The sequence below is a fragment of the Myodes glareolus genome, chromosome 2 (assembly GCF_982192425.1).
Source record: "Myodes glareolus chromosome 2, mMyoGla1.1, whole genome shotgun sequence".
Lineage (NCBI taxonomy): Eukaryota > Metazoa > Chordata > Mammalia > Rodentia > Cricetidae > Myodes > Myodes glareolus.
Window position 1 is genome coordinate 101,244,845 of NC_142027.1, and position 25,648 is coordinate 101,270,492.

The window sequence follows — 25,648 nt, forward strand, 5'->3', positions numbered from 1 at the left end:
AAAGGTCGAGTTGGTGACGTCATAAGTCCCAGCCAATCAAGACTCACGGACTTCATTTTCCCGGAGCGCCAGCAGCAGGGTCAGAAAGAAGGCGGCTACTGTCTGAGGTGGCCTTGGCGGCCTCTGAGCGTTTGTGTCCCTCGCCCGCTACCTTCCTTCCTTTGGTACCCACCATGCCGATGTACCAGGTAAAGTCCTATCATGGAGGCAGCGCACCTCTGCGTGTAGAGCTTCCAACCTGCATGTACCGGCTCCCCAACGTGCACAGCAAGACCTCCAGCCCCTCCACCGACGCGGGCCACGTGCAGGTAGGAGCATGCGGCCCCGGCCTAGTGCGCAGGCGCTCACCGCGCCGCGCCCTATCCCAGTCCTTGTCTAGCCTAGTGCGCCGGCGCTGCGGTTCTGTGGGTCCCTTCTTAGGCTGGGTCCGACAAAACTCACCTGGATCAGTGCTCCTGTGGGTTCCTGTCGCGATCGCCAGCCGCACTGAAAAGCGAGCAACACAAAAATGATCCTTCCGAGGAATTGACAGAGCGATCCCAGGGACACCATAACTCAAGTGTGACAATTTTAATGACCCATCCTTCCCATTGCAACTTTTCCCTCAGAGATCCTGACATTTACTGTAGTTGGGTGTTGGTTTTCGCGATTAGGTTGTCGAGTGTGTATCCGCAAGCTGTGTGATCTTGAGGCACTGAAAGCAGATAGCATGTGTTCTCTTGTCTGGCATGCTGTACAAGAGTTTCAGTCTTTTTTGTTGCAACAACGAAAGTGATAGTGTTTCTTTACGCTGCCTGGCCGCACTCCACCTGTTTATCCACCCTGCCCCCACCCATGGGCACTGGTATTTATAGACCAGCTAACATAAATAGGCGGTAGAGGAATTCCTGGTCTGGTGGACAGGACTTTCTTCCACTTTACCTGGATAAATGGTTTTCTAAAGTGGTTATACCGGTTTATGCTGTCACTAGCAGGATAATGTAGGCATCCTAATGTAGTTTTAATTTGGGTTTCTCCAATTTCTAAGTAAGTTGAGGTCCTTTCTCATGTTTCCTGGTGGTGGTGGGGGGCGGGGTTGGAGCAGAAACAGGCCTTTGAACAGGGCTGTCTTTGAACTCCTGTAGCCAAAGATGGCCTTAAGCTCCTTCTTTGGCCTCCACCTCCCAGGTGCTGGGATTAAAAGGATGTGCCTCTTTGCCTAATTCAAAATGATGATCTTACCATGTTTATCTTATCGCTATTGTTTGATCTCTTTTCTAAAGACTTATTCAAATTTTCTACTCTTTTTTTTTTTAACAATTTATTATTTATTTTTATTTATGTGCATTGGTGCTTTGCCATGGGGTTAGGGTCCCCTGGAACTGGAATTACAGACAGTTGTGAGCTGTCATGTGGGTGCTGGGAATTGAACCTGGGTCCTCTGGAAGAGCAGTCAATGTTCTTAACCACTGAGCCATCTCTCCAGCCCCCAAATTTTCTACTCTTAATGATCACACCCAGCCCAAATTTCCAGCAGACAGAAATCTCGGCATTATGGATAGATGTGTAAATAGGTGTGCTGTTGTGGTCCATTTTTCTTGTTACTGCCATCCTTTATTTTAGCTAGCCTGGAAGGGAGGCTGTTAATCCCAAACCTAGTGATCTTAGCCGCTCTCTAACTGCAGAGCTATGAAAACAACAGCAGACATGGTCCAATGACCCTTCACAGAGGCATGCTCAGATGCACCTCCAGCTCTGTATTCCCAGAGTAGGGTTGTCCGTCATTCAGCCACCCTGAGTTAGTTTCTTTCTTTCTTTTCTTTTTTTTTCCTTTCTTTTTTCTTTTTCTTTTTCTTTCTTTCTTTCTTTTTTTTTCTTTTCTTTTCTTTTTTCTTTTTTTTTTTTTTTTGCTGGAAATGGAATCCAGGCCCTTGCCAATGATAAGTGAGTACTGCCAGTGAGCTCCATCTCCAGCCCTGCCTAGTCTTAAGTCTGCCTTACTTCCTTTAAACTTTGACAAGTGTCTTTCCTGGGAAGCCCTGAACAAACATCTATTTGCCTCAGGGCGGAAGTGGAAAACACCACCAAAAGAATTCCACCAAAAGTCTAGCTTGGTGAGCTGTGAGTTTAATCACGGTTATTTACCCGAGTATGGGCAGTACAAGCAGCTACACCACTATAGAAAACACGCCCAGCAAATATTAACTGCTTGTATATCTGCAGGGGAGGGTGTTCCTGCTCAGCCTCATTAGCCCTCTGCCCCTTCCATGCTAGTGAACTCAATCTTATGAGGATACCATGGGGTACAAGGCCCCTCTGACTGCAAGATGACAAGAGTATGCCATGCTCAGTGTCATGAACATCTCTGAACTGTGATTTAGATGGCACACATCCTGCTGCAGAACCAACTCCTCCAGTAGAGAACAACATGAATGGACAAGTAATTAGAAATCAGAACCACACAAAGAACTGACTACTTTACATAAAATGAAGCCAGTGGATACTAGATCACAATTACTCAGCAACAACAGGCCAGCATTGGAGGTAGTAATGAGGTAAAGCAGATCCTGAGTATTTCGGTGTTACTCAGGAGAACCTGGATCAAGCTGGACTAGAATTCAGAAATCACAGTCCCATTAGATTCACAGTCTTGCTTCAGTGAGTGCTGATTCAGTTTTGGATATAGTAGCTGCTAATTTGGCCCTGGTGGGATAAGACTTCCTATTGCTATTTGTAAAAATAAGTAAAACTGCACACACACACACACACACACACACAAACACACAGCTACAAGCTGTTAAAGGAGATTTGAGTGCTGAGCATGGAGCATGGCACCACTACCCAACATTTGGGAGATTGCGCTTGAGGTCATTGTGGTTCTTTTCTCTCTGTCACTCTCTAGCGCTCTCTCTCCATATATATGTGTGTGTGTGTGTGTGTGTTATATATTATATATACATATATATTAGGATGTATGTATGTATACACACGCACACACACACATACATATTCATGCTGGTGAGATTGCTCCATGGACAAAAGTTCTTGGCTCCATACCTGAGCACCTGAGTGTGATCCCTAGTAATCCTCATGGTAGAAAGAGAGAACCAGTACCCTTATACTGACTTCTGGTTTCTACAGTCGAGTGTGCACACACAATAAATTAATTAATTAATTAATTAAAATAAAGCCTGTAGTTTGAGACTATTATTGGTTTCTTAGTGCATGCCAGACTCTGTGCCAGGCCAAGAAAACACACGAATACAAAGGATGAAGTTTTCCCTCTTCATGGAGTTATATATCTTAGTAGTGAACACTTCAGATGACCAAGATATGAGAATGCCAGTTCTGCCTTAAAATTAATTAGGGACTTGATCACCTGTCACAGAGAGCACTTGCCCCAGGGAGCTGCTGCCAAACTGAAGGATACTTAAAAACCTGAGCTCAGGGCTAGAGAGATGGTTCAGTGCTTAAGAGCACTTGTTGCTCTTGCAGGGGGTGTGGGTTTGGTTCTCAGAACCCATAAAGAAATTTACAACTGCCTGTAACTCTAGTTCCAGGGTATCCAAGTCTCTCTTCTGGCCTCTGTAGGCACTGGTGCACAAACACGCACAGAAATACATGCAAGCAAAACACCCATACACATAAAAATAATAAATCTTAAAAAGTGAGTTCCTTTCTCCCCTTAATTTGCATAAATTATTTTCTGTCCTTTGTGTATCATTTCTTTGTTCATTCAAGCATGGTCTTTGGGGGTATTCTGGGAATATGTGGTTGAGACAGCATTTCATAAAGTCCATGCTAGCCTTAAACTTGTTTTGTAACAGTCAAGGCTGTCCTTAAACTCCTGATCTTTCTGCCACAACCTCCCAGATGTTGAAATTACAGGTGTGCATCACTATGGCTTAAGCAAAGTATTTTTAATTAGCTTGTTATTAAGAATAAAGGATTCTGAGTACAATGAGAAGTGCAGCTACGAAGATCGCATGAGCCCAGAAGTTCAAGGCCATCCTGGACAACATAGAGCAAAAACCCTTCTTCTATTTTAAAAAAGTTGGGTTTTTGTTTCTTTTAGGCTTGGTGGTATACACCTGTAATCCCAGCACACTGGAAACTGAAACAGGATTGTGAATTCCAGGCCAGTTCAGTCTGGAAACCCTGTCTCAAAGTGGGGGGGGGGGGGGACTAGGGGAGGAATAATGTTTTGTTTTCATTTTCTTACCTAAATAACTGAAATGGGAAATCAACTTTTTTTTAAGATTAATTTTATTCTTATTTATGTGCTTGTGTGTATGTCTGAATGAGTGAATGCTATGTGTGTAGTGCCTGCAGAAGCCAGAAGAGGGTGCCAGATCTCTTAGACCTGGAGTTACTAACAGTCAGTGATGAGCTTTCTGATGTAGGTACTGGGAACCAAATAACCCTTTGGAAGAGCAACAAGTACTCCTAACTGTTGAGACATCTCTCCAGCCCCCAAATAGGACGATTTCAGTCACAGTCAGTCATGTTTCTTCATTGTTATAGAGCATTGTGGATCAGTTTGCAGGACCCTTTGGCCTGGAGGAAAGGAGTTGGTTTGTTCTTTCAGAACAGAGTCTTAATTTTTATTATTTAAATCCATTGATTTTGGTGGGGAGGAGTATGCCTACTATGGCATCCATGTGGAGGTTACTGAACAACTGGTTTCTTTCCACCATGTGGATCTGGGAGATAGAACTCAAATTTCAGGATTGCCAGCCAGCACCTTTACATACTGAGCCATCTTACTGGTCTGTCGCAAATTAGCTTGATATGGGAAATAACCAGGCCAGCTTAAGGATAACAATTACATTTTTAATTGTTATAATGGGAAAACTCATGCCACAAGAATGGGAAGCCTGACTTCCTTTGTCCAGCGAGAGAACGCACACCTGGTCCCTCTCCGTTTTTATTCCTGGGCTCCAGGTAGCCACGCCTTAACTGGATGTGATTTGTTAACAGAGCTTCCCCATCATCTCCCCCTTTTGTCTAAACAAGATTGATCCAAACCCAATACAACTATATATAATAGGAACAGATACCAAATATAAAATTATAAACAATAAACAATATTAAGCAAGGAATGCATAACAAAAGTTTTACCAAACATTCTATTTCAAGGAGTCTAAATCTTACATTGAAATTAAGCTTGGCTAAATCATGAGGAAGGTAACTACAATTATCTAATCTTCAACCTCATCGAAGATCTGAGAAGGGAAACAATATTACTTGAGTAAAGAGGAAGTGCAATCGAGAAACTTCCAAAATGTGCAACAAATGACAGAGACAACTGGCTATCTGGGCAATCACCCAAAGTCTCAGTGCAATGTTGAAGCAACCAACTTTGGCTAGGGCCTAACATAACTGACATACCATTTTCAAAGGCAAGAAACTTCAAAACTATCTTACCCTGCCTTGGCAGGATTTGACAGTCCTCTTTTATCCATTAACAGATACTATGTATCATTGTCAGTGGTTGAGGTATGGGTATTTCTTTGCCCAAAGGCCAGTTCTGCCAAGAATAAAACAAGCTCCCAGTGGAGTGAGTGTCTTTGGTGCTCAACATTCTCTCAGGAATAGATCAGTGTTGCCAGGAGCGATTGTGTCTCACCACCACAGAACTCTAAGTTAAATTAAATGCCATTTTCTACAGCTCTTTGAAGAGAATATAATCTCTATGTATCTAAAGAACCTGATTAGTCTAACTATAAATATGACAAACATAGATGACTATTGATCTATAATTCTTAATACCTATCTAACTTAACGACTAAGACAATAGACAACTGTGCAATAAATGAAAACAATGACCTCCAAATGTAAACAATGTATAAGTATCTTGATCAGAGGTAGAAATGTACACTGCAATATGGTAAATATATATACCAATACATAAACAATGTTTTAAACAGAGGTAGAAGCATATATGCATACAATATTCAATATAATTTAACTTTCTATCAACATACAAGAATCTATACCAATGTAATTGTCCATAAACAATAACCCACGAATACCAATCTGTAACATGGGGGCCCCACATTGGGTGCCATTCTGTAACATAAGAGCCGGGCTTTGTTGGGGGTTTTGTCCTCCTACCAGGTTCCACAACCGGCAAGCCCCAAAGAAATCATACAGAGAGGTCTATATTAGGTTATAAACTGATTGGCCCATTAGCTCAGGCTTCTTATTAACTCTTATAACTTATATTAACCCATTGTTCTTATCTATGTTAGCCACATGGCTCAGTACCTTTTTCAGCAGCACCACCAGTCTATTATCCCATCTTCCAATCCCCCCACTTTTCTTTTTCAAAAAGATCCCTGAGCTTATAAAATTCCTCCCCCAATCCTCAACCGTATACCAAATATAATTAACCCCTAAATGATGTCCCTAAGCCTGAGGACAAACTTTGCTGGGAGAGAGGACATTGTCCTCTAGAATTACTTCCAGCTGTCATGGGAGTGGCGTTCTTTCTAGGGGATCCTGTGAAAGTAAAATAATGGTTAAATTTCAAGATTAATGTTTGGTAAGATTGCAAACAGTCTCTGAGTATTTTGTGAAGGTCTGGCCAGAATGTTGTAAAAGATGTGCACCATTTCAGCTAACCAAGTTGGAACCGTCTTGTGCAGCTGGTACCCAAAACAGGTCTCGTAGTAGCACTATCAGTATCATGATGTCATATCAACCTGGTAGGGTTGTTATTATGGGGCCCCATCTTCTTCCTGGAAACTTCAAAGATTACTGCAGGAAAGTTCATTGTTCATTGTAGAAAACTTAAAGCATTATTTATATAGACATATACAGACATATATAGTCAATGAAAGGTATGATAAAGACAAAAATAGATATGAAAAAAAGTAAAGATGTTTTCTAAATTCTTTTTCTTTCTGTCTCATATCATGGCTCCTGACATGAGACAGAAACTCTGGGTTTTACTCTTAACAACAGGCTTGGAATTAGAGAGGGACTAAGCCAGAGTCCAACTCCAAAACCAGCTCTATATATTTATGAATATAAACACACACACGTGTGTGTGTACATACATATACATATATTTGGAATATTTTTACTTACGAAACCTATTCGATTTTCTTGCTGATCCTTATTGAGTAGTAATTTTTTCCATCTGTCAGTATTCAAACATCCAGGGACCCTTGAATTTTTTAAAGATAAATGTTTTCCTGTGGAGATAAGAACAGAACCTTGCTCCCATCCTATGTGTTTTTCTTACCACCTGTATGGTTATCATCATTGTGGATAAGCTGTCATTTCTCCTTTCCAAAAGGTTTCTCCTCTTCAAACCAAACCTTTATTAATTTTGATGGTATCCACAATTTTTCTTCTTCTGTGGAAACAAGAGCAAAACCCCTTCCCCAACACAGCACAATCCTGGCTTCCATTGCGAGGTCAGCACATCCTTGATATAAACCGATTGATTTAGTTCAGCAGACTTTTCTATTATCCAATGTCTTTCTGCTGCTGTTGTCCCTTTCTCATTAGCATTAAGAAAATTCAAAGTTAATAAGGCATTATGTAATCTATTTCTGGGGGCATTTTCCACCCCTTTCTGTTTGTTTAACATATCCTTTATAGTTCGATTCTATCGTTCTATAACTGCTTGACCTGTAGGATTGTGTGATATACCTGCAACATGTATAATAGACAAAAAACCGTTTCATTTTACTAGAGACATAAGCTGGGTCATTATCTGTCTTTATTTGTGCAGGTATATCCATGATGGCCATAACTTCTAATAGATGTGTGATTACTGAATCAGCCTTTTCTGACCTTAAAGCAGTTGCCCACTGAAAACCTGAATAAGTGCCAATGGTGTTGTGTATATATTTTAATTTGCCAAATTCTGCAAAGTGGAACATGTCCATCTGCCAGATTTCATTCCTTTGAGTACTCTTTGGGTTAGTCCCAGCAGGTAGTGGTGTTTGGTTATAGAAAGAGCAGGTAGGGCATCTCTTTATAATCTCCTTGGCTTGTTGCCATGTAATAGAAAACTCTTTCTTTAAACCTTTGCTATTGACGTGATGTTTTTTATGAAATTCAGAGGTCTGCAACATGCTTCCAATCAATAATTGATCACATTACCTTGTGCTAGAGGACCTGGCAGACCTGTATGGGATCCGATGTGTTATTTACACAGGACAAAGCCTATTCCTGATATGTCACTGGTCCCATGGTGTGTTTTTAGAAGGTGGAAGTTTGATTGGCAAAGTAAAAGCTATGTGATCTAATTTAAGGTGAGCTCTATGATGTGAGAGGAAGTGACCACTCAGATGTTGGCTTCTTTAGGAAACATCTGAGCCATCTTTGCAAGCCCTTGAATCCCGCCAAGACGATATTTTAAAGCGCCTGTATGAGTTGAAGGCAGCAGTTGATGGCCTTTCAAAGATGATTCACACTCCAGATGCGGACTTGGATGTAACCAACATCCTGCAAGCTGATGAGCCCACGCCTTTAACCACAAATGCACTGGACTTGAATTTGGTGCTTGGAAAGGTGAGAAACCAGATGTCTATGGTTCCAGTAGCTTGGCGTTCTAGTTTTTAGAGGTGATGCAGAGTTTGTTTCCTTTTCTTCCTCTAAATGACTGCTGGGTAGTGGCTCACTCCTGTGATCCCAGCACTTGGGGGCTGGGCTAAGAGGGTCATGAATTACAGACTACAGGGAAACCCTATTTCAAAAAAATAAAATAAAAATAAATAAAACAAACAATTGTATCACTCTTACAGAGTGAAGAGTAAAGTAAGCTCCAAAGCCTCTTCTTATGGTGAAGGGTAGAGGGTGGGGAAGGAAGTTGGGAGCCCCAGCTTCCTGTAGTCCCAACTGTGTCAGCAACCTCTCAGCCCTGGAAAGGGAGGGCATCTCAGCTAATTCTGGATGCCACTTGGCAGAGCGGAGGTTTCCTTAACTCTTGCTGAGAAAATGCCCTGGCTACACAGATAAAAATCTCACCACCCCTGTCAAAATACTTTGCTACAAGCCAGTTCCAGTCTTGCACTGCAAATGTACTTTGTGTAAGTTTTCTGTATTAAGAGTAAGTTGTGGGGGCTGGAGAGATGGGGCAGCATTGGCTGTGTTACTACTACAGAAAATAAATGCATCTCCACTTCCCCGGGGGATCAGTCCATGTGCCAGGCTGTCCCGTTTGTCCATAACGGTGGTGCTGCTTGAAGATGCAGTGCAGTCGTCCAAGATCCTGCACTAGTAATCAATCTTACTGGAAAGCTAAAAAGCCCAAGTGTCATGTAGTGGCTCTCCAGGGCTTTGGTAACCCTGGTGCCCCTGCCTTAGCTTGTTATTTCTCCCGCCCTCTCATCTGTCCTGCAAACTTTCATTCACTGAGGAAGCAACTGAGATCTGACCAGGCCCCTAGAGAGCTAGAGTATCCAAGGTAAGTCAGGAAACACGCATAACTAGGGTTTCAGCGCACACAGTGCTCGGGATGAAGTCATGCCTCTGAACAGGTAGCCTACGCCCCACACTTTCATGTGCCTTTCTGTGTATGTACAGGTTCATATGCACATGTGTATAAGTGCATGTGAAGGCCAGAGAACAAGCCGAAATATTTTCTCAGGCAATGCTCTTTTGTTTTGAGACAGGATCTCACTGACCTAGGGCTCACCAAATAGCCTGGAGCTGGCTCTGGGACTAAAGCACACTTCGCACCTGGGTTTTGAAGATTGAACTCAAGTCCTTATGTTTTAAGGCAAGCAGTTTACAGACTGAGCTGTCTTCCCAGTTTGTTGTTTTTTGTTTTTGTTTTCTTTTTTTTGAGATAGGTTCTCATGTGGCTCAGGCTGGCCCCAGACCCTTTATAGCGAATGTTTCAAATTCTTGATCCTCTTACCCCTTAGAAATGAATTACAGGCTTATGTCCAGCTGTGTTTCCTACTGAGCTCAGTGGCTTTGGATAACCTGCTTGCCTCCCTGGGACTGAAGTTTTTCCAGCTGTAAGAGGGTCACAGCAGCATCTTTAAGTGGGAGTTGAATCAATTAGACCCAGGAACGTTCTTGGGGAGCACCTCGTTCATTTGTGCACAGAGGGCACTTTTGTTTCAAGCTAGGTTCTTCTTTACAGCTCTGGCTGTTCTAGAGCTCTGTGTAGACCAGGCTGGCCTCATCCACCTGCCTCCGTCTCCAAAGTGCTAGGATTAAAGGTGTGTGCCACCATACCGGGCTGGATGGCTTGTTTGCTTCAGTGTTTTTGTCTCTCCCTCAGGATTACGGGGCGCTGAAAGACATCGTGATCAATGCAAACCCAGCCTCCCCACCCCTCTCCCTGCTTGTGCTGCACAGGCTGCTCTGTGAGCGGTACAGGGTCCTGTCCACTGTGCACACACACTCGTCAGTCAAGAATGTACCCGAGAATCTTCTCAAGTGCTTCGGGGAGCAGGCTAGAAAACAGCCCCGCCATGAATATCAGCTGGGCTTCACTTTGATTTGGAAGAACGGTAAATAGTGGGCCTGGGTTGACTTGTGCTGCAAAGGGATGGGACAGGCCACAGCACTGACTACAGCTATTTGTTGTTGAGTGAAATCCTCTCCAAGTTTAGCCAGTTTATGGGGCAATTTAAGAGGGAGGTAAGACTTGGCGCCAGAGTGCCAACCCTCTGGAGAGGTTGGGGTTTCTCAGTGAGATAATTCCAGGGGAACTGAGCCTAGGAGGAAGGGGTTCTCCTGTGCAGCCTGGCAAAGCAAGGGAGTAGTGGCTGTCTCCACTGGTCATGACACTCTAAAAACTCATTCAGGGAAGACTAACAGTATCTTTGTTTGGCCTGCAAGGCAGCAGGGTATCATTTATTCATCATCCGAAGCACATGAATGCCATCCATCCAGTGATATGTTTTGAGAAAGTAGCCTAAGCTAGCTTCAAATCTGGTCTTTGGTTTTCTTGTCTCATCTTCCTTTGAGAGAATTACGGACATGTGCCACTATGCCTGGCCATCCAGTAACACCTTAATGACCTTCAGCTTCACATTCAAAGGAGAGATCCTTGCCTGGACAATGGAACATCTGGTTCCTGGTCGGAAGCCTCCAAGTTTAATGTCAAGGACGGTTTAATGGCTTGATGACCATTGTAAACAAAATAGCAAAAAGGAAAGGGCTACTTGGTTACTTCTAAATTCTTTTAAAACATACTTGTGTATGCGTGTGGTTACAGGGAAACATGCTTGTAGAGGTCAGGGACAAGTGCAGAAGTTGACCTGTAGAAGTTATGCCTTCTGCTGTAAGCACTGGGGGCTGTGATAAGTGCTGGACATGAGGGCAGATGCCATTACCCACTTAGTCACCTCCCAGGCCCTCAGTTACCTTTTTAAGGAAGTATTTAAAGACTCTTGAAAGCCTGGTGTGGTTGAGCACACCTTTAATTTCAGCACTTGAAGCAGAGGCAGGTGGGTCTCTAAGTTCCAGGCTAGCCTGATCTACATAACAAGCTCCAGGGCAGCCAAGGCTACACAGTTGAGACCCTATCTCAAAAACAACAAAAATTAACTAAAAGCTAAAGGTTCTTGAAAATTGTCTTGCCATCAATTCATGAATGAATTCCCCCTTTCACATAGCACAAGGCTGTCACTTTGATTCTACATGGTGGTTTTTTTTTTTTTCCTTTCCAGTGCCCAAGACACAGATGAAGTTCAGTGTACAGACAATGTGCCCCATCGAAGGAGAAGGGAACATTGCACGTTTCTTGTTCTCTCTGTTCGGCCAGAAGCATAATGCTGTCACCTTAACCCTCATCGACAGCTGGGTGGACATTGCCATGTTTCAGCTGAAGGAAGGGAGCAGCAAAGAGAAGGCAGCTGTTTTCCGCTCTATGAACTCTGCTCTGGGGAAGAGCCCGTGGCTTGTTGGGAACGAGCTCACCGTGGCAGATGTGGTGCTGTGGTCAGTGCTCCAGCAGACTGGGGGTGGCAGCGGGGCAGCACCCGCCAATGTGCAGCGGTGGCTTAAGTCCTGTGGGAACCTGGGCCCCTTCAGCACTGCCCTCCAGCTCCTTAAGTAAATTCTAGCAGCTTGTCTTGCAGAGTTCAATAAAAGAATGGTACAGCTTCAAATTGATTGGCAGGAGAGGGACTTGCACTAGAATCACAGTCTTTTCACTAAGCCATTTGTCGAGAGTCATATAATAAACATATAAACTGTGGATTTTATTTTATTTAAATCAGTAAAACCAAGTACAATGCACTGAGATGACCACCAGCCAGGGGCAGGCACTTTATGGCATCAGAGACTGCTGTCTGAAGAATGCTCAGGTGGTTGGGGAGTTGAGGACTTTAAAAAGGATCATGGGACACAGTGTAAAATAAAGGCAGAAAACATGAGATTCTCAGCTGCTTAGATCACTTGAGGGCAAGGAATTCAAAGCTTGATAGGAGCAAGCTGAGGGTGATGCCATGTTGAAAGACACAACAGAAAAGTTGGGGATGATGCCCTGTGCAAAGAAGCTCAACTCTGACCTTTCAGGCAGTGCACAGCCCAGAGTTTTGAGCCAAGGAGTGATCAAGTGTCTGTCTGGTAACTGGCCTGAGCAGCAGCATGAAAGGCCCAGGGAAGACTTGCAGCTGTCACAGGAACAGTGGCCCAGCTGGCATACAGCCTTAGGACAAGCAGATCTGGGGGGAGGGAGCACTGATTTCTGCGGTACAGCCTTCTGGAAGACAGGATGTTCAACAGGCAGGGCTTAAAGAAAGTAACGGAATGGTACCTTACCTTAAGTTTCAGGGGTGGACAGTAATATTTAAGTAGGAAATTCAGGAATCAAAACGTGGAGAGGACAGGAGGAACGGGCTCAATTTCACTGGGTCATGAAAGGGTTTCTTGAAGAAAAGGAAGCTGGGGGTCCAAGTACAATTGGGAATAACACCATCTGTCCCCAGCTAAAGGCTGAAGATTTACATTCCTGCTGACTTTTTAAGAGTCTAAGTCCACTTTCAGGTGGACAGCATAATTCATCTCCCTCATCGTTGCAGTCCTTTGTCCTGGGAAAGGAGGCTTAGTTGCCTCTTTAGTTCTTCAATTTCCTTCTCTTGCTCTATTATCTTCATCTGCAATGTGAGATTAACCTAGAAAGAAAACATTTTAAGCTACATTAAAATGGCCTGGCCTTTGAGATGTTCATGTATCCTGGCTGTACCTGAACAGCAGCTATCACAGCCCAGACCTCACTACTCACCCCTGCAAGGGTCAAGTTGCCACAGTACTGACTATAATTATGTGATACTTCTAGCCTGCAAATGCTCCATTAACAGAGGCAGGTGTCTTCCTTCAAAGTCTGTCAGTCCATGATAGTGGTACATCTGTCTGCTAGTTTACAAGGCATTAACTTGGAACTTCACTTGCCACCCAGGCCAAAACAATTGGCTTGTGAACTGCCAGGGATCTGCCTCTTTTCACCTCAACATCATTAAGATTACAGGCGTATGCCATCAAACTTGGGTATTTAATTTTTTTTATAATTAGAAATTAGATCTTAACATTTATTTTTGTGTATGTGTGTGGGTGTTTACACGTACCATGATGCACATGTGGCGGTCAAAAGTTCCACTATGAGTGTTCCAAGGATTGAAATGACTACCAGACTTGGCAGTAAGTGCCCATACCCACTGACCTGTTTTGCCAACCTTGATATTTTTGAGGCAAGCCCCTTTCTTAATGAACCACTTTCCTAGCCTCCTAGCTAGCTTTCAAAAAGTCACAAAAGTGGTTCACAAGCTAGTACCAATCAGAATCACTTCTGGGATTCATAAAGTGCAGACCTCCACTCCTTGTCTTCCCAGAATTTGTTAGTAGGTTAGGGGAGTGGAGAAGAGAAGGCCAGAGAATGTTACCATATTCTCACACTACATTCTGACTTGGGAACTACACCTGGAAAGTCTTGATACTTGTGCTATTCAAATACTGAACATAATCTGGAAATCCTGCTCAAATGCAGATGCTGACTCTTGGTAGGCTGGCCGCTGATTTAGAGATCATACTTTGAGTAGCACGAGACATCAAGGGCCAGCCTAGGGCCCACAGGCCACATGTGACTATTATATAAGGTGGTGGTGGCTCTACACAGAACTATAATCTGATTAAAATTTGAGTGTGTGGGTACATATACAATCACACACACATTTATCACTTGGGTCTGTAAACTTCGTACATGAACTTCTGTTGCAATGTCAAAGCTGGCCAGGCTCGCTAAATAATACATTTTAAATCAACCTTTAATGAAGCCTTAGGTTTCTAGACCAAGAAAAGTATGAATCACCTATTGTTTCCACATGTAGAGGAAACACTATCTTGGCACCATAGCCATATGGCAGGAGAAAGCCAGTTTCAGAATGTGGCATGCTGAAAGACATGCAGAGGTCATCCCTACCACTACTGTCCATTCTGCTTAGAACCACTGCCCTTTTTATTACAGCTGTGTAAAAATCCCAGGTTAGGCAGGAAAAACTAGAACCTTTCTCCTGACTTAGCAAGATGAGGACAGAAAAGAAGCTATAGCCTAGACTACAATTAGAACAGCTGCTTGGCAGTTTGCCATTGCTTACCTGGACTATGGATAAGCCTTTGCTATTTGTATAAATTCAGTTTTATATTCAGTATAAATTCCCTGAACTCTTAGGGAACTATGAGTATAGACTTAACTATTCTGTTTCCATAAACCAACAACTGAAACAAATTCTATTTTGAGTTTCATATTTTATTCAGCATGAAAAAAAAGAAATGTTAGATTTCACTGGCTACCACGAAACAAAGATGTTGGTTTGAAGATCTGTACTGTGGTGTAAAATAATCTGTCCCATAGTACAGGACAGACTTTTATTTTTATTTATTGTTAGGTGTGTGTTTATGGTTGGGAGGAGGTGTTCATGCCATGGACCGTATATGGGGGGTGGTGTGTGTTCTCCACCTTTCTATGGGTTCTAGGGAATCCAACTTGGGGTGTCAGAGGACAACTCTGTGGGGGTTATTTATCGATAAATAAATAAGCAAGCTCTTGGGACCATACCCAACCCAAAGCGACTGTTCAGTATCTACTATTAAAAAAGAAAAAGTTACGTACATTCCCAGCTGTCTGGAAAAGCTCACTCTGCAGCAGCTGAAGAGCAGACGGCCTCTGCGATGCATTCTTTCCAGTTAGGAGCTGGATATACTTGGCTTGCACCGGACACCTTTTACTAAGGGATTCGGGTATCCGGCCAGTCCTTATGCCTGTCAAGACTGCTGCTCGCTCCATTTCTGTCCCGAAAGGCTGAAAGAGCTCGAGCAGGATCACACCCAAGCTATACATATCCGACTGCACAGGAGGGAAACGGGCATGCAAAGGTTTGTAACAAAGTTAGGAGAGCCCTTCTAACAGCAGAGCCTCCCAAGTAAGGATGCCTAAGAGAGCAAAGAACAACACAGCAGGATGCCTCCTGCTTCAGGTAAGACACATCTGGGACTTTCCTAATTCCATCCCTTTTATACCCAGAGAGGGCATTCATGAACCTGGAGGACAATAGCTGGCTAAAGGGCAGGGATATCTCCCAATAGACACAGCAGTCATTACTCTACAATAGGGACATCTTCCCACCAGCCCACCATAATCCGGACCTGAGAGAGTGACCCGGGCAAAATGACTACACTCACAACTGCTACTATAGCAACAGGAAATTGTCACCGGGTCCTAGTAAGGCTAGCCTCTGCCTCTATTCATAACTGAGCACTTTTCTTTTTCAAGATCTTTTTTTTTAAATTTATGTGAGTGGGTGCCACATATGTGAGGGTGCCCACAGACCAGAAGAGGGCATGAGATTCCTTGGAAGTGGAATCCACACAACTGTGCAGCCTGATGTGGGTGTTGGGAACCAAACTTTGTTTCTGAAAGAGCAGCAAAAACTCTTAGCCACTGAGTCAGTTTTCCAGCCTAAGCACTCTTGTTAATATGTAAAACCACATAAAAACCTGTTCTGTTTCACCTAAGGCAGTTTATTAGGAAGACAGACTCTTAAGGATAGCAATGGATTTTTCCGGAAACTCTTCCAGTCACTGACGCATTAAAAGGATCACTGACTAGGCGGCTACACTGAAAATGGGTTTATTGTAAGAACCAGAAATGGCAGCCCACACCTGTAATAATGCCAGCACTTAGGAGGCTGGGGTGGGAAGACCGTGAGCTGGAAGTCAGCCTGGGCCATACAGACCCCGTCTTAAAAAAGTAAAAAGGAGCTGGGAGGAGGTGGCACACCCCTTTAATCCTAAAAATCATTAAAGTACCAGAGGAAAGTATAGAATGTTTTAAAAATTAAAATAAAACAAAAGGCATTTAACACTTTTCAAGAAACAAAAACTTAAAAGTTTACAGTGTCTATTCCCTTTCAAGGACAGTCAGGTGGCACACTGCCCAAAACCATTTGTTTACCTAAGCCAGAAAGTCGAGGAACAAAAGGCTGAAGGGACCTACTTCATAGTCTAGCCTCCGGAGGCGAATGGTGACATTTTAAATGGAAGGCTGACTTCAACATTTAGTGACATCCATGGATTTTGAAATGGTCAAATAGCCTAAAGGCAACACGCACGTAGTCAGCTGAATAGGGAATCTCTCTCTCTCTTTTTTTTTTTTTTGGTTTCATCATTTAGTTGTGTGTGTCTGTGTGTCTGTGTGTGTCTGACGTGACAGATCCTGCCTGGAGCACCTCTCCCACAGAGCTGCACTCACTGCTCTACTTGACAAGCTGAGGAAAGGGGGAAACAAACACTACCTTGGCATCATATTCGGACCCCTCCAACTGTTCAGGTGACGCATATAGACAAGTCCCCACTTTGGATGTGTGTGCTGCTGTTCCTGCAATGGAAAAGGTCATTAAGCCATGGACTGCAATGTGACCAGAGCACTGTGGCTCCTGAGGGAACAGCTGCCTCTTGGCCTCAGCTGAGCTTTGCTATGAAAGTTCTGATTTGTTGTACGTAAGGCCATGTTCAACTATGCCTCTCTATATATATTTTTAAGGGCAAAAAGAAACAACATAAGTGAACAAATAAATCCTTACCCTTTCCATTTCGGTTGGTCCAATCTGAGCTCTTGTGTATGATGTCTGCACAGGCCAGACCAAAGTCTCCTATTTTTACTTGCTGATCAGGACCATGAAGGAAAATATTTCTAGGCTATAATAAACAGGAAAAGTCAACTCAGTTTTCTTAAAACAAATATGGAAACTTGTGTTAAGAGTTGCCAGGCATGCAGGTTCATACCTGTAATGTAAGAACTTGGGAGGCAGAGGCAGGAGGACCAAATGTGAATATAATACCAATCAGGTTTACATTGTGAGGAAGTCATCAAGGACTATACAACAAAACTCTCTCTCAAACAAAAAGTTGCTAGGCTAAGTAGGTGGCTCATTGAGTAGAGTGTTGGCTGTGCAAGCAAGAGGAGCTGAGTTCAAGTCCCCAGCACTAAAGTAAAAAGTTGAGTGGGACTGCAGGAGTGCTAACCCCAGTATTATACAAGAGGCTCAACGGTGCTTGTTGGCTCCAGGTTCAGGGAGAGGCACGGTACCAAGGGAATAAAGTAGAGAGTGATGGAGCAGGACACCTAAAATCCTCTTTTGGCACACACACGCTGAGCACACCACACACACACACACACACACACACACACACACACACACACACCCCTGAAAAAGCTTGCCACTCAGGAACAAGTTTTAATTTAAAAAATTAAAACTTAGAAGAGGAGAAGAGGCAGGGGATGTAGTTCAGCTGGCAGTGTTTGCCTGAATAAACAAAGCACCGTGTTCTAACTCCAGCAATGCATAAAGTAACACACGTCTGCAATCCAGCACTAGAGAGGTGGAGGCAAGATCACAAGTTCAAGGTCATCCTCAGTTACCTAGCCAGTTTGAAGCAAGCCAGAGCTACCTGTTTCAAACAACAGCAACAGCAGCAGCATTATCATCTAACTGGGAGAAAAGAGTTTACTAAAATGAAAACAGATTAAAAGTTGCAATCTTCCACTAAGTGTAATTTACTTTTGTTAGTAAATGACCCACTGTGTTTTGGTCCTGCTAAGAGTTTTGGTTCTTAAAAAAACTGTGTGTAACAGGCACTGAGAGAAACAATTAATAAATGGGACCTCCTGAAACTGAAAAGCTTCTGTAAAGTAAAGGACACGGTCAACAAGACAAAACGACAGTCTACAGAATGGGAAAAGATCTTCACCAGCCCCACATCAGACAGAGGTCTAATTTCCAAAATATACAAAGAATTCAAGAAATTGGACAACAAAAGAACACATAATCCAATAAAAAAAAATGGAGTACAGACCTAAACAGAGAACTCTCAACAGAGGAATCTAAAGGAAATGTTCAACATCCTTAGTCATTAGAGAAACGCAAATTAAAACAAAGATTCCATCTTACACCTGTAAGAATGGCCAAGATCAAAAACACTGATGACAACTTATGCTGGAGAGGTTGTGGGGAAAAGGGAACACTTCTGCATTGCTGGTGGGAATGCAAGCTGGTACAACCCCTTTGGATGTCAGTGTGGCAATTTCTCAGAAAATTAGGGAACAACCTTCCTCAAGACCCAGTAATACCACTTTTGGGTATATATATGCAAAGGATGCTCAATCGTGCCACAAGGACATGTGCTCAACTATGTTCATAGCAACATTGTTTGTCAAATCCAGAACCTGGAAACAACCTAAATACCCCTCGATTGAAGAATGGATAAGGAAAATGTGTTACATTTACACAATGGAGTACTACACAACAGAAAAAAATGACAGCTTGAATTTTGCAGGCAAATGGATGGAGCTAGAAAACATCATTTTGAGTGAGGTAACCCAGACACAGAAAGACAATTATCACATGTACTCACTCATAGGTGGTTTTAAAACATAAAGCAAAAAAAAAAAAAAAGCCAGCCTACAAATCACAATCCCAGAGAACTTAGACAACAATGTGGACATTAAGAGAGACTTACATAGATCTAATCTACATGGGAAGTAGAAAAAGACAAGATCTCCTGAGTAAATTGGGAGCATGGGGACCTTGGAGGTAGGTTGAAGGAGGGACGGGAGAAGCAGGGAGGGGAGCAAAGAAAAATGTAGAGCTCAATATATATCAAGTAAAAAAAAAATAATAATCTGTGTGTGTGCATGCACACCAAGGCATGAGGATGGGGGTCAGAGGACAACTTGCAGCATTTTTACCATGTGGATCCCCAGGACAGAGCTCAGGCTGTCATGTTTGGTGCTAGGCATCTTACCCCTGGCCAGCTCACTGGCCCTGTTAGATTTTATTACAGTTGATGCAAAAAAAAAGGGAAATGATTTTAGCTATAAGATGCCAGTTTGGGGGTTTCTGTTTTGTTTGCTAATAACTGAGTAGAAAAGCGGAGAAACTGTGCTTGCACTTAGCACAAGGGAACAAAGTCTCATGAGGGCTGGCTCCAGTATAGAAAGGGATTCAGTTGACATACACAATTCTAAAAGAGTTCTAGAACAGAGCTGAGGGGGTCATCATCATAAGAGACAGAAAGTGACCAATTCCACAACAGTATCCACTCACCTTGCAAACCCCTGCTCTAGAGACGTCCTCATGGGGAACATAACCAAGAGGGGCAGCAAAGAGCCCATGGCTGACACTGCCACGCCACAGGATGACACCTCAGTCACCACGCTGCACTCTAGACTCTACGGGGCTATAATCAAGGAAGACTGTAACACAATCAAGAAACTCCTCAGGACCCACCCTGTCAACCAGCCCTTGAACATCCTGGTCAACCCCACCAGCTGCAGACTACTTCTGAACCAGGTACTCTCTCTCTCTCAGGCATTTTAAAACAACAGAGCTGGAAGTGGTGGTAACCCTTCTAATCCCAGCACTTTGGCAGCTGAGGCAAGAGGATGGCCTCAAGTTCAAGGCTAGCCTGGGATACATAGTAAATTCTAGGTTTGCTTGAGCTACAGCGTGAGATCATGTCTCAAGAACAAAACAAAACAAAGCAAAGGAACAAAAAACCACCAAAATCTGTCAGAAGTTTTGGGAAGAACTACCCCCAGTGCCCTGGGGACTCCCTGAGCCCTTCATGGCTTCACAACACATAGGTCAGCACCCAGGTCCAATATACCCCAGTCTGCAACTGGCCCTTCCACTCTCCCCACACAAATGGATGGGAAAAACACACCATCCTCTCCAACTATGCCCACAGTGATTACGTCACGTAGACTGGGTTTTCACTTCTGATGCATGCACACTTTCCTACATGTTTTGTCTTGTTTGAGGCAGGGTTTTACTCTATAGTTCAGGCTATAGAGTAAAGAAGGTGCCTAGAACGCACCAACTTCCCCAAGCTGGCCTAAAGCACGTAACAGTCCTTTGATCTCTGCCTCCCACGTGCTGGAATTGCAGGGATGAGCTGCCAAGGTTGCTGCTTGATTACTGCTTTGTAATTAGCGTTCCCTTTTTCTCCCCCACCCCCCAAAATAAGCCAGCCCCTCCTTTTTCACTTGTGGTCTCTCTTTCTCATTTTGCAGTCGAGGCATAAAGCTTCCATATGTATTTAAGAACTAGTATAAGCAGCTGAGCTAATCACAGCTGAAAACCTTGGAAATGCAAGTTTCACAGCTGATAATGGCTTTGGCAAGACATAAAATATAACATGTTCTTGTTAATCAACTTGTGGGTTAATTTAAGGACAAAATTACTTCAAAGCAATTTGCTACTGACTTTATACCAAGAGTTCTTTATAGGAATTAATTTTCAAAGCTTTGTTATTTCAACTGCCTCGAGAATTCACGGGGGCGGGGGGGGGGAGATGGATATGATATAGAGTCTATGTACAAGATGGCCTTGCATTTTTGACCCACCTCCACCTTCTAGGTGATACAGGGTTATTTACAGGCGTGTACCAACATGCCTAGCTCTAAAACACAAATTCTGTAATTTAAAATTCACCAGCTATGGGTCATTTAAAACAAGCAACAGGGGGATGGAGAGATGGCTCAGTGGTTCAGAGAACTGGATGCTCTTTCAGAGGACCTGGGTTCAATTCTCAGCACCAATATGGTAGCACAACGGTCTGTAACTCCAGTTCCAGGGAATCTGACACCCTCACACAAACACACATGTAGGGAAAACACCAATGTAATACAGCACAAATAAATAAATTAAAAACTATGTTTTTAAAAAGAAACAAAAAAGGCAACAAAAAGGAAAATCTTTAGCCAGGAATGGTAGCTTTACTCTCAGCACCTGAGAGGCAGAGACAGGTGGATTTCTCTGTGAGATCCAGGTTAGGTTGGTAAACATAGAGAGACTACCCCCTACACGCCCCCCCCTCAAAAAAAAGAAAAGCAAAAATCACAATGCAGAAACTGAAGAAATGCCAATCAAATGCTTAGTACTTAGCCCTTAGACCAGCGAGCCATGCTGAGTGGCACTGTGTACGTAAGCCATGTTTGTTGTGGTTTCCCAACAGCACACAAATGATATCTTCCCTATCCATCTGGCCGCCGAATACCACAAGCCACAAAGTTTGCTTTGCTTGTTACAACATGGGGCTAACCCAGAAGTAAGGTAAGTTAACTTAACGTGCCTAAGTGAGGGGGTGCACGTGAGTGATTCAGACATGTGTCCCACGCTGGGTCCAGACTAGGTTAGGATGGACTTACTTCACTGACAGGGTGAGAGACTGAGAAGCTGGGACGAAACACAAGCATACTGACCAGCCAGGTAAATGAACACACAGGAAGTGGTGGCTCAGCTGTAGTCTGGACTACAGCACTCAGGACACTGGACACGAGGAAAAGTAAGAAAGGGAAAACAAACAGATGCTGGGCTGCCTGCGCATGACCCTCCAGTGACCTTCGCTTCAGCCGAGAGAGGTCACCTTGTTCACCTCTTATCCCTGATTCTTGAACACTATGGCCCAATGACTACATTTGGATAAATCAAACAATTATATATACGATGTAGAAATAATACAACTCAGGATACAATCCTCATCCTGCTCAGAAAATCCGCCCAACAGATCTTGTGTTTGCACCCTCTTCTGGCACCACCAGCTCCAGCTCGGCAAAGCTTCTCCATGGCTGGCCGGTCTCGGCCTGAGCCACCATCTCATCCTGTCTCTTCAGGAGCTCCTCAAAGGCACGTTCCTGCCCTAGACCCTCCCCCACCCCCCCATGAGGTTCTGCACCTATCCAGAACATTGCCCCCATGCACCATTCAGTTAGCCTGCCTGCTTTCCATGCCAGACTACGCATGCCCTCAGGAGGCTGAGATGTCCTGCTGTTTCTTCAAACCCCAGCCTTAGGCCTTCTCACAGATAAGTCTGGGTGAACTGGACAGCAGCTCCTAATGTCAGGGAAGCAGTCTAGTTCTCAGGATAAACCTTCCCTTTTCACTGCCACAACAAAGACATTTTGCCGGCAATCCTGAGATGAGGGTCCACTCATTCCACCTGGGTTGGAGCAGGATGTGTGGCTTCATTGGCTTCAGAGAAATGCAGGTGTCCAGATTCAAGTCCTGCCACTGACTCTCCTCCACTTGTGAGTGAACGTGTCAGGGAGAGGACAGGCGAAAAGCAGGACACCGAGGGAATGGAAGTTCTGGCCCGTAGTGTTCACTGTTGAGATAGCCATAGCTCAGACCTAAGTCCACACATTTTTACTGAATACCCGGGGAACCAGCCCAGAGCCATGCATGATTCTGGGAATATAGTAGAAACAACCAAGGGACAGCCTTAAAGGAACCACAGTTCCAGATGGAGCAACCAAGCTTAAATAGGCTTCTCTAAGAACCTAAGACCCACTCAGCAGGGACTAAAAAAAGCCTTAAGGCATCCAGCAACACAGACTGCCACCACTTCTTTAAAGTAACTAACGGGCTTAGGGAGACAGCTAAGTCAGTAAGTACCTGTCACCCACACATAAAGACTTGAGTTCACTCCCCAGCACTGGTATAAAAGCGGAGAGCAGGAGCACATGGTTTAGAACCCCAGTGCCGGGAGTGTGGGGGAAGGAACACATGGATCGCCAGTCTAGCAGAGTCAATGAGTCTGTCAAGAGACCCTGTCTCAAAAAATAAGGTGGAGAACAGTCAAGAAATACACTTATTATTGACCTCTGACCTCCACATGTACATGAGTTCTTATGTACCTGAGCATGTACACACACACACACACACATCAACTTATATCTACAGCATCCTCATGGGGGGGGGAATGAATTAGAAGGGGTTACTTGCAGTCAATGTTGCCTTCCTGAGCATTAATTCTTCATGGGGAAGAGTCCCTTTGTGGAATGTAACTGGCTTAACCTGTGATAAATCCTTTCCAGGGATGCTCAAGGCTTCAACACTCTTCACCAGCTGCTGCTAAACTGGCCAGTCACTTTGACCACGTGGTCTAAAACAAACACTCTGATCCAAAAGCTCCTGGCAGACATTCAGAACAATGCTGTCATATGTCTACGCATTTTGTGTGAACATGGAGTTCAAGTGAATGCCCAGGCAGACAAGGACGACAAACATTCTCCCCTCCACCTGGCCATAAAGCATGGGATCTATCCAGTTCTTACCCTTTTGGTTCAAAATGGTGCCCAGGTCAATGCTATGAACAGAGAAAGCATGACGCCCCTCCACATGGCTGCAGAAATACTGGACAAAAACATGATAGAGACACTCATCGCCTGTGGGGCCAATGTGAACTGCGCCAGCTCAAATACTGGAAACACAGCTCTGAAGCTAGCCGTGCGCACCGCGTCAAGCAAAGCTGGTCAGCTGCTGGCAGCGGGGGTGGGTTGCATCCGCCTGCTGCTAAACCATGGAGCCCAGGTCAATGCCCAAGACCACAAAGGCCAAACAGCTCTGCACAAGGCATGTTTTGGAGGCAGAGAGGTAATAATCAATCTCTTGCTGGAATTTGAAGCAGACGTTAACATCTTAACAAGAAATGGGGAATCTGCGATATATATGTACCTTCAGCGCAGTTCCAATATCAGAGATGCATCGCTCCTGGCTAGGCTACTTTATTACTCTTACCCTTTAAGACTGAGAAATAAACAAGGGATTCTACCTGCAGGAATCATGCAACCAGAATTCCACCTCTTAAGGAAAACTCTAATAAAATTAATGAAAAAACCTTTATCCCTAGAGGCCATCTGTAAGAGAAATATCAGAAATATTTATGGTGAGAAGTATAAGTTCTACCTGAAGCAGCATCTCCCTGAGAAACTATGGAAGTCCGTATATGCCTTTCATGACTTTGACTACCTGTTAAAATGAGAACTCCACACCTTCAGTGCCAGAGAGCCTTAGCAACTCAAACTGTGTTTTCTGGCTGGATGTGGACCAGAAAACACTTGAACTTAACTTTACATTGCAATGTACAAACTATTGGTCCTTAATCCTTTTCCAAAAAATTAAAGTGACCTGCACATTAACTCTCATTGTCTTCTAAAGTTTCATTTAGATGCCTTTCCCATGACTTAATTTTGGCTTGAAAAGTGAGCTAATTGCTTTAAGATTTATCAACCATAAAAGAAAGTATATTTTGGTTTTTCCTGATAGTCTTTTATGAAATAAAACTAAAATAGTCCCTATGGGGTTTTCTCTTTGTTTTGTGGGGTGGTTTATTTTTGGTTTTGCGAGATGAGGTAGTGGTATAGGAGGTCCTTTTGTCTTTGTGCTGCTTTCATTGGTTAATAAAGAAACTGCTTTGGGCCCTTGATAGGGCAGAACTTAGGTAGGTGGGGAAAATTAAATGGAATGCTGGGAGGAAGAAGGCAGAGTGACAGAGATACCCATGGAGCCGCCAGAGACAGACATGCTGAATCTTTCCCGGTAAGCCACTGTCATGTGGTGATACACAGATTAATAGAAATAGGTTAAATTAAGATGTAAGAATTAGCCAATAAAAAACTAGAGCTAATGGGTCAAGCAGTGATTTAATTAATACATTTTCTGTGTGGTTATTTTGGGGCTAAGCTAGCTGGGCGGCTGGGACAAACAAGTGGGTCCACCCACTCCAGCAAGGTAGTAGTCCAGGCTGACCTCAAGCTAACTGATCCTCCTGTCTGCTAGAATTGTATTTTCAGAGTACAGAGCCCTGAAAAGCTCTAGACTGGCCTAAGCCGCCTGTGCTGGGATAAAAGATGAGTGCTAAAAGGATTGTTGTTGTTGTTATTTTTGGTTTTATTATATTTGGTTTTTCTTTGTGTAGCTCCAGTTGTCCAAGAACTTGCTCTGTAGACCAGACCGGCCTGAAACTCAGAGATCCACCTGCCTCTGCCTCCCGAGCACTAGGCTTAAAGGTGTGTGCACTACCACAACCACCACCAGCAGCAGCAGCAGCAGCTTTTTATTTTATTTTTTTTAAGATACGGAAAAAAAAAAAAAGAGCTGAGCAGTGGTGGCGCACACCTTTAATCCCAGCACTCAGATGACAGGCAGGTGGATCTGTGAGTTAAGAGGTGAGCCTGGTCTACAAGAGCTAGTTCCAGGACAGGCTCCAAAGCTACAGAGAACCCTTGTCTCAAAAAACCAAACAACAACAACAACAAAACCCCAAACAAACCATTTCCTGAAACAGATTTTAATTTCTAAGGCTGCCATAACATATGAGCACTTCTACTGACACTGAGTGTATTTAC

The 25,648-nt window shown here is 43.7% G+C and overlaps 3 protein-coding genes across 3 annotated transcripts in view; 2 read left to right on the forward strand and 1 right to left on the reverse strand.

Moving 5' to 3' along the window:
- The first annotated feature begins 52 nt into the window (after nucleotides 1–52).
- On the forward strand, nucleotides 53–12,160 carry Aimp2 (aminoacyl tRNA synthetase complex interacting multifunctional protein 2). Its single transcript, XM_048436796.2, has 4 exons — nucleotides 53–308; nucleotides 8,305–8,511; nucleotides 10,235–10,466; nucleotides 11,631–12,160. The coding sequence occupies exons 1-4, from the start codon at nucleotides 174–176 to the stop codon at nucleotides 12,017–12,019; spliced, it is 963 nt and encodes a 320-aa protein (XP_048292753.1). The 5' UTR covers nucleotides 53–173; the 3' UTR covers nucleotides 12,020–12,160.
- Nucleotides 12,154–25,648, reverse strand: part of Eif2ak1 (eukaryotic translation initiation factor 2 alpha kinase 1) — a 37,417-nt gene continuing 23,922 nt past the window's right edge. The window contains exons 12-15 of the mRNA XM_048436794.3: nucleotides 17,040–17,154; nucleotides 16,752–16,834; nucleotides 15,071–15,304; nucleotides 12,154–13,079 (exon numbers count right to left, since the gene is read on the reverse strand). Of these exons, the coding sequence (XP_048292751.2) occupies nucleotides 12,975–13,079; nucleotides 15,071–15,304; nucleotides 16,752–16,834; nucleotides 17,040–17,154 (537 nt within the window). The 3' untranslated portion in view covers nucleotides 12,154–12,974. The remainder of the gene's footprint in view (nucleotides 13,080–15,070; nucleotides 15,305–16,751; nucleotides 16,835–17,039; nucleotides 17,155–25,648) is intronic.
- On the forward strand, nucleotides 19,290–24,453 carry Ankrd61 (ankyrin repeat domain 61). The gene is made up of 3 exons (XM_048436795.3): nucleotides 19,290–19,808; nucleotides 21,475–21,572; nucleotides 23,336–24,453. Exons 1-3 carry the CDS (start codon nucleotides 19,593–19,595, stop codon nucleotides 24,279–24,281), a joined length of 1,260 nt encoding a protein of 419 aa, XP_048292752.3. The 5' UTR covers nucleotides 19,290–19,592; the 3' UTR covers nucleotides 24,282–24,453.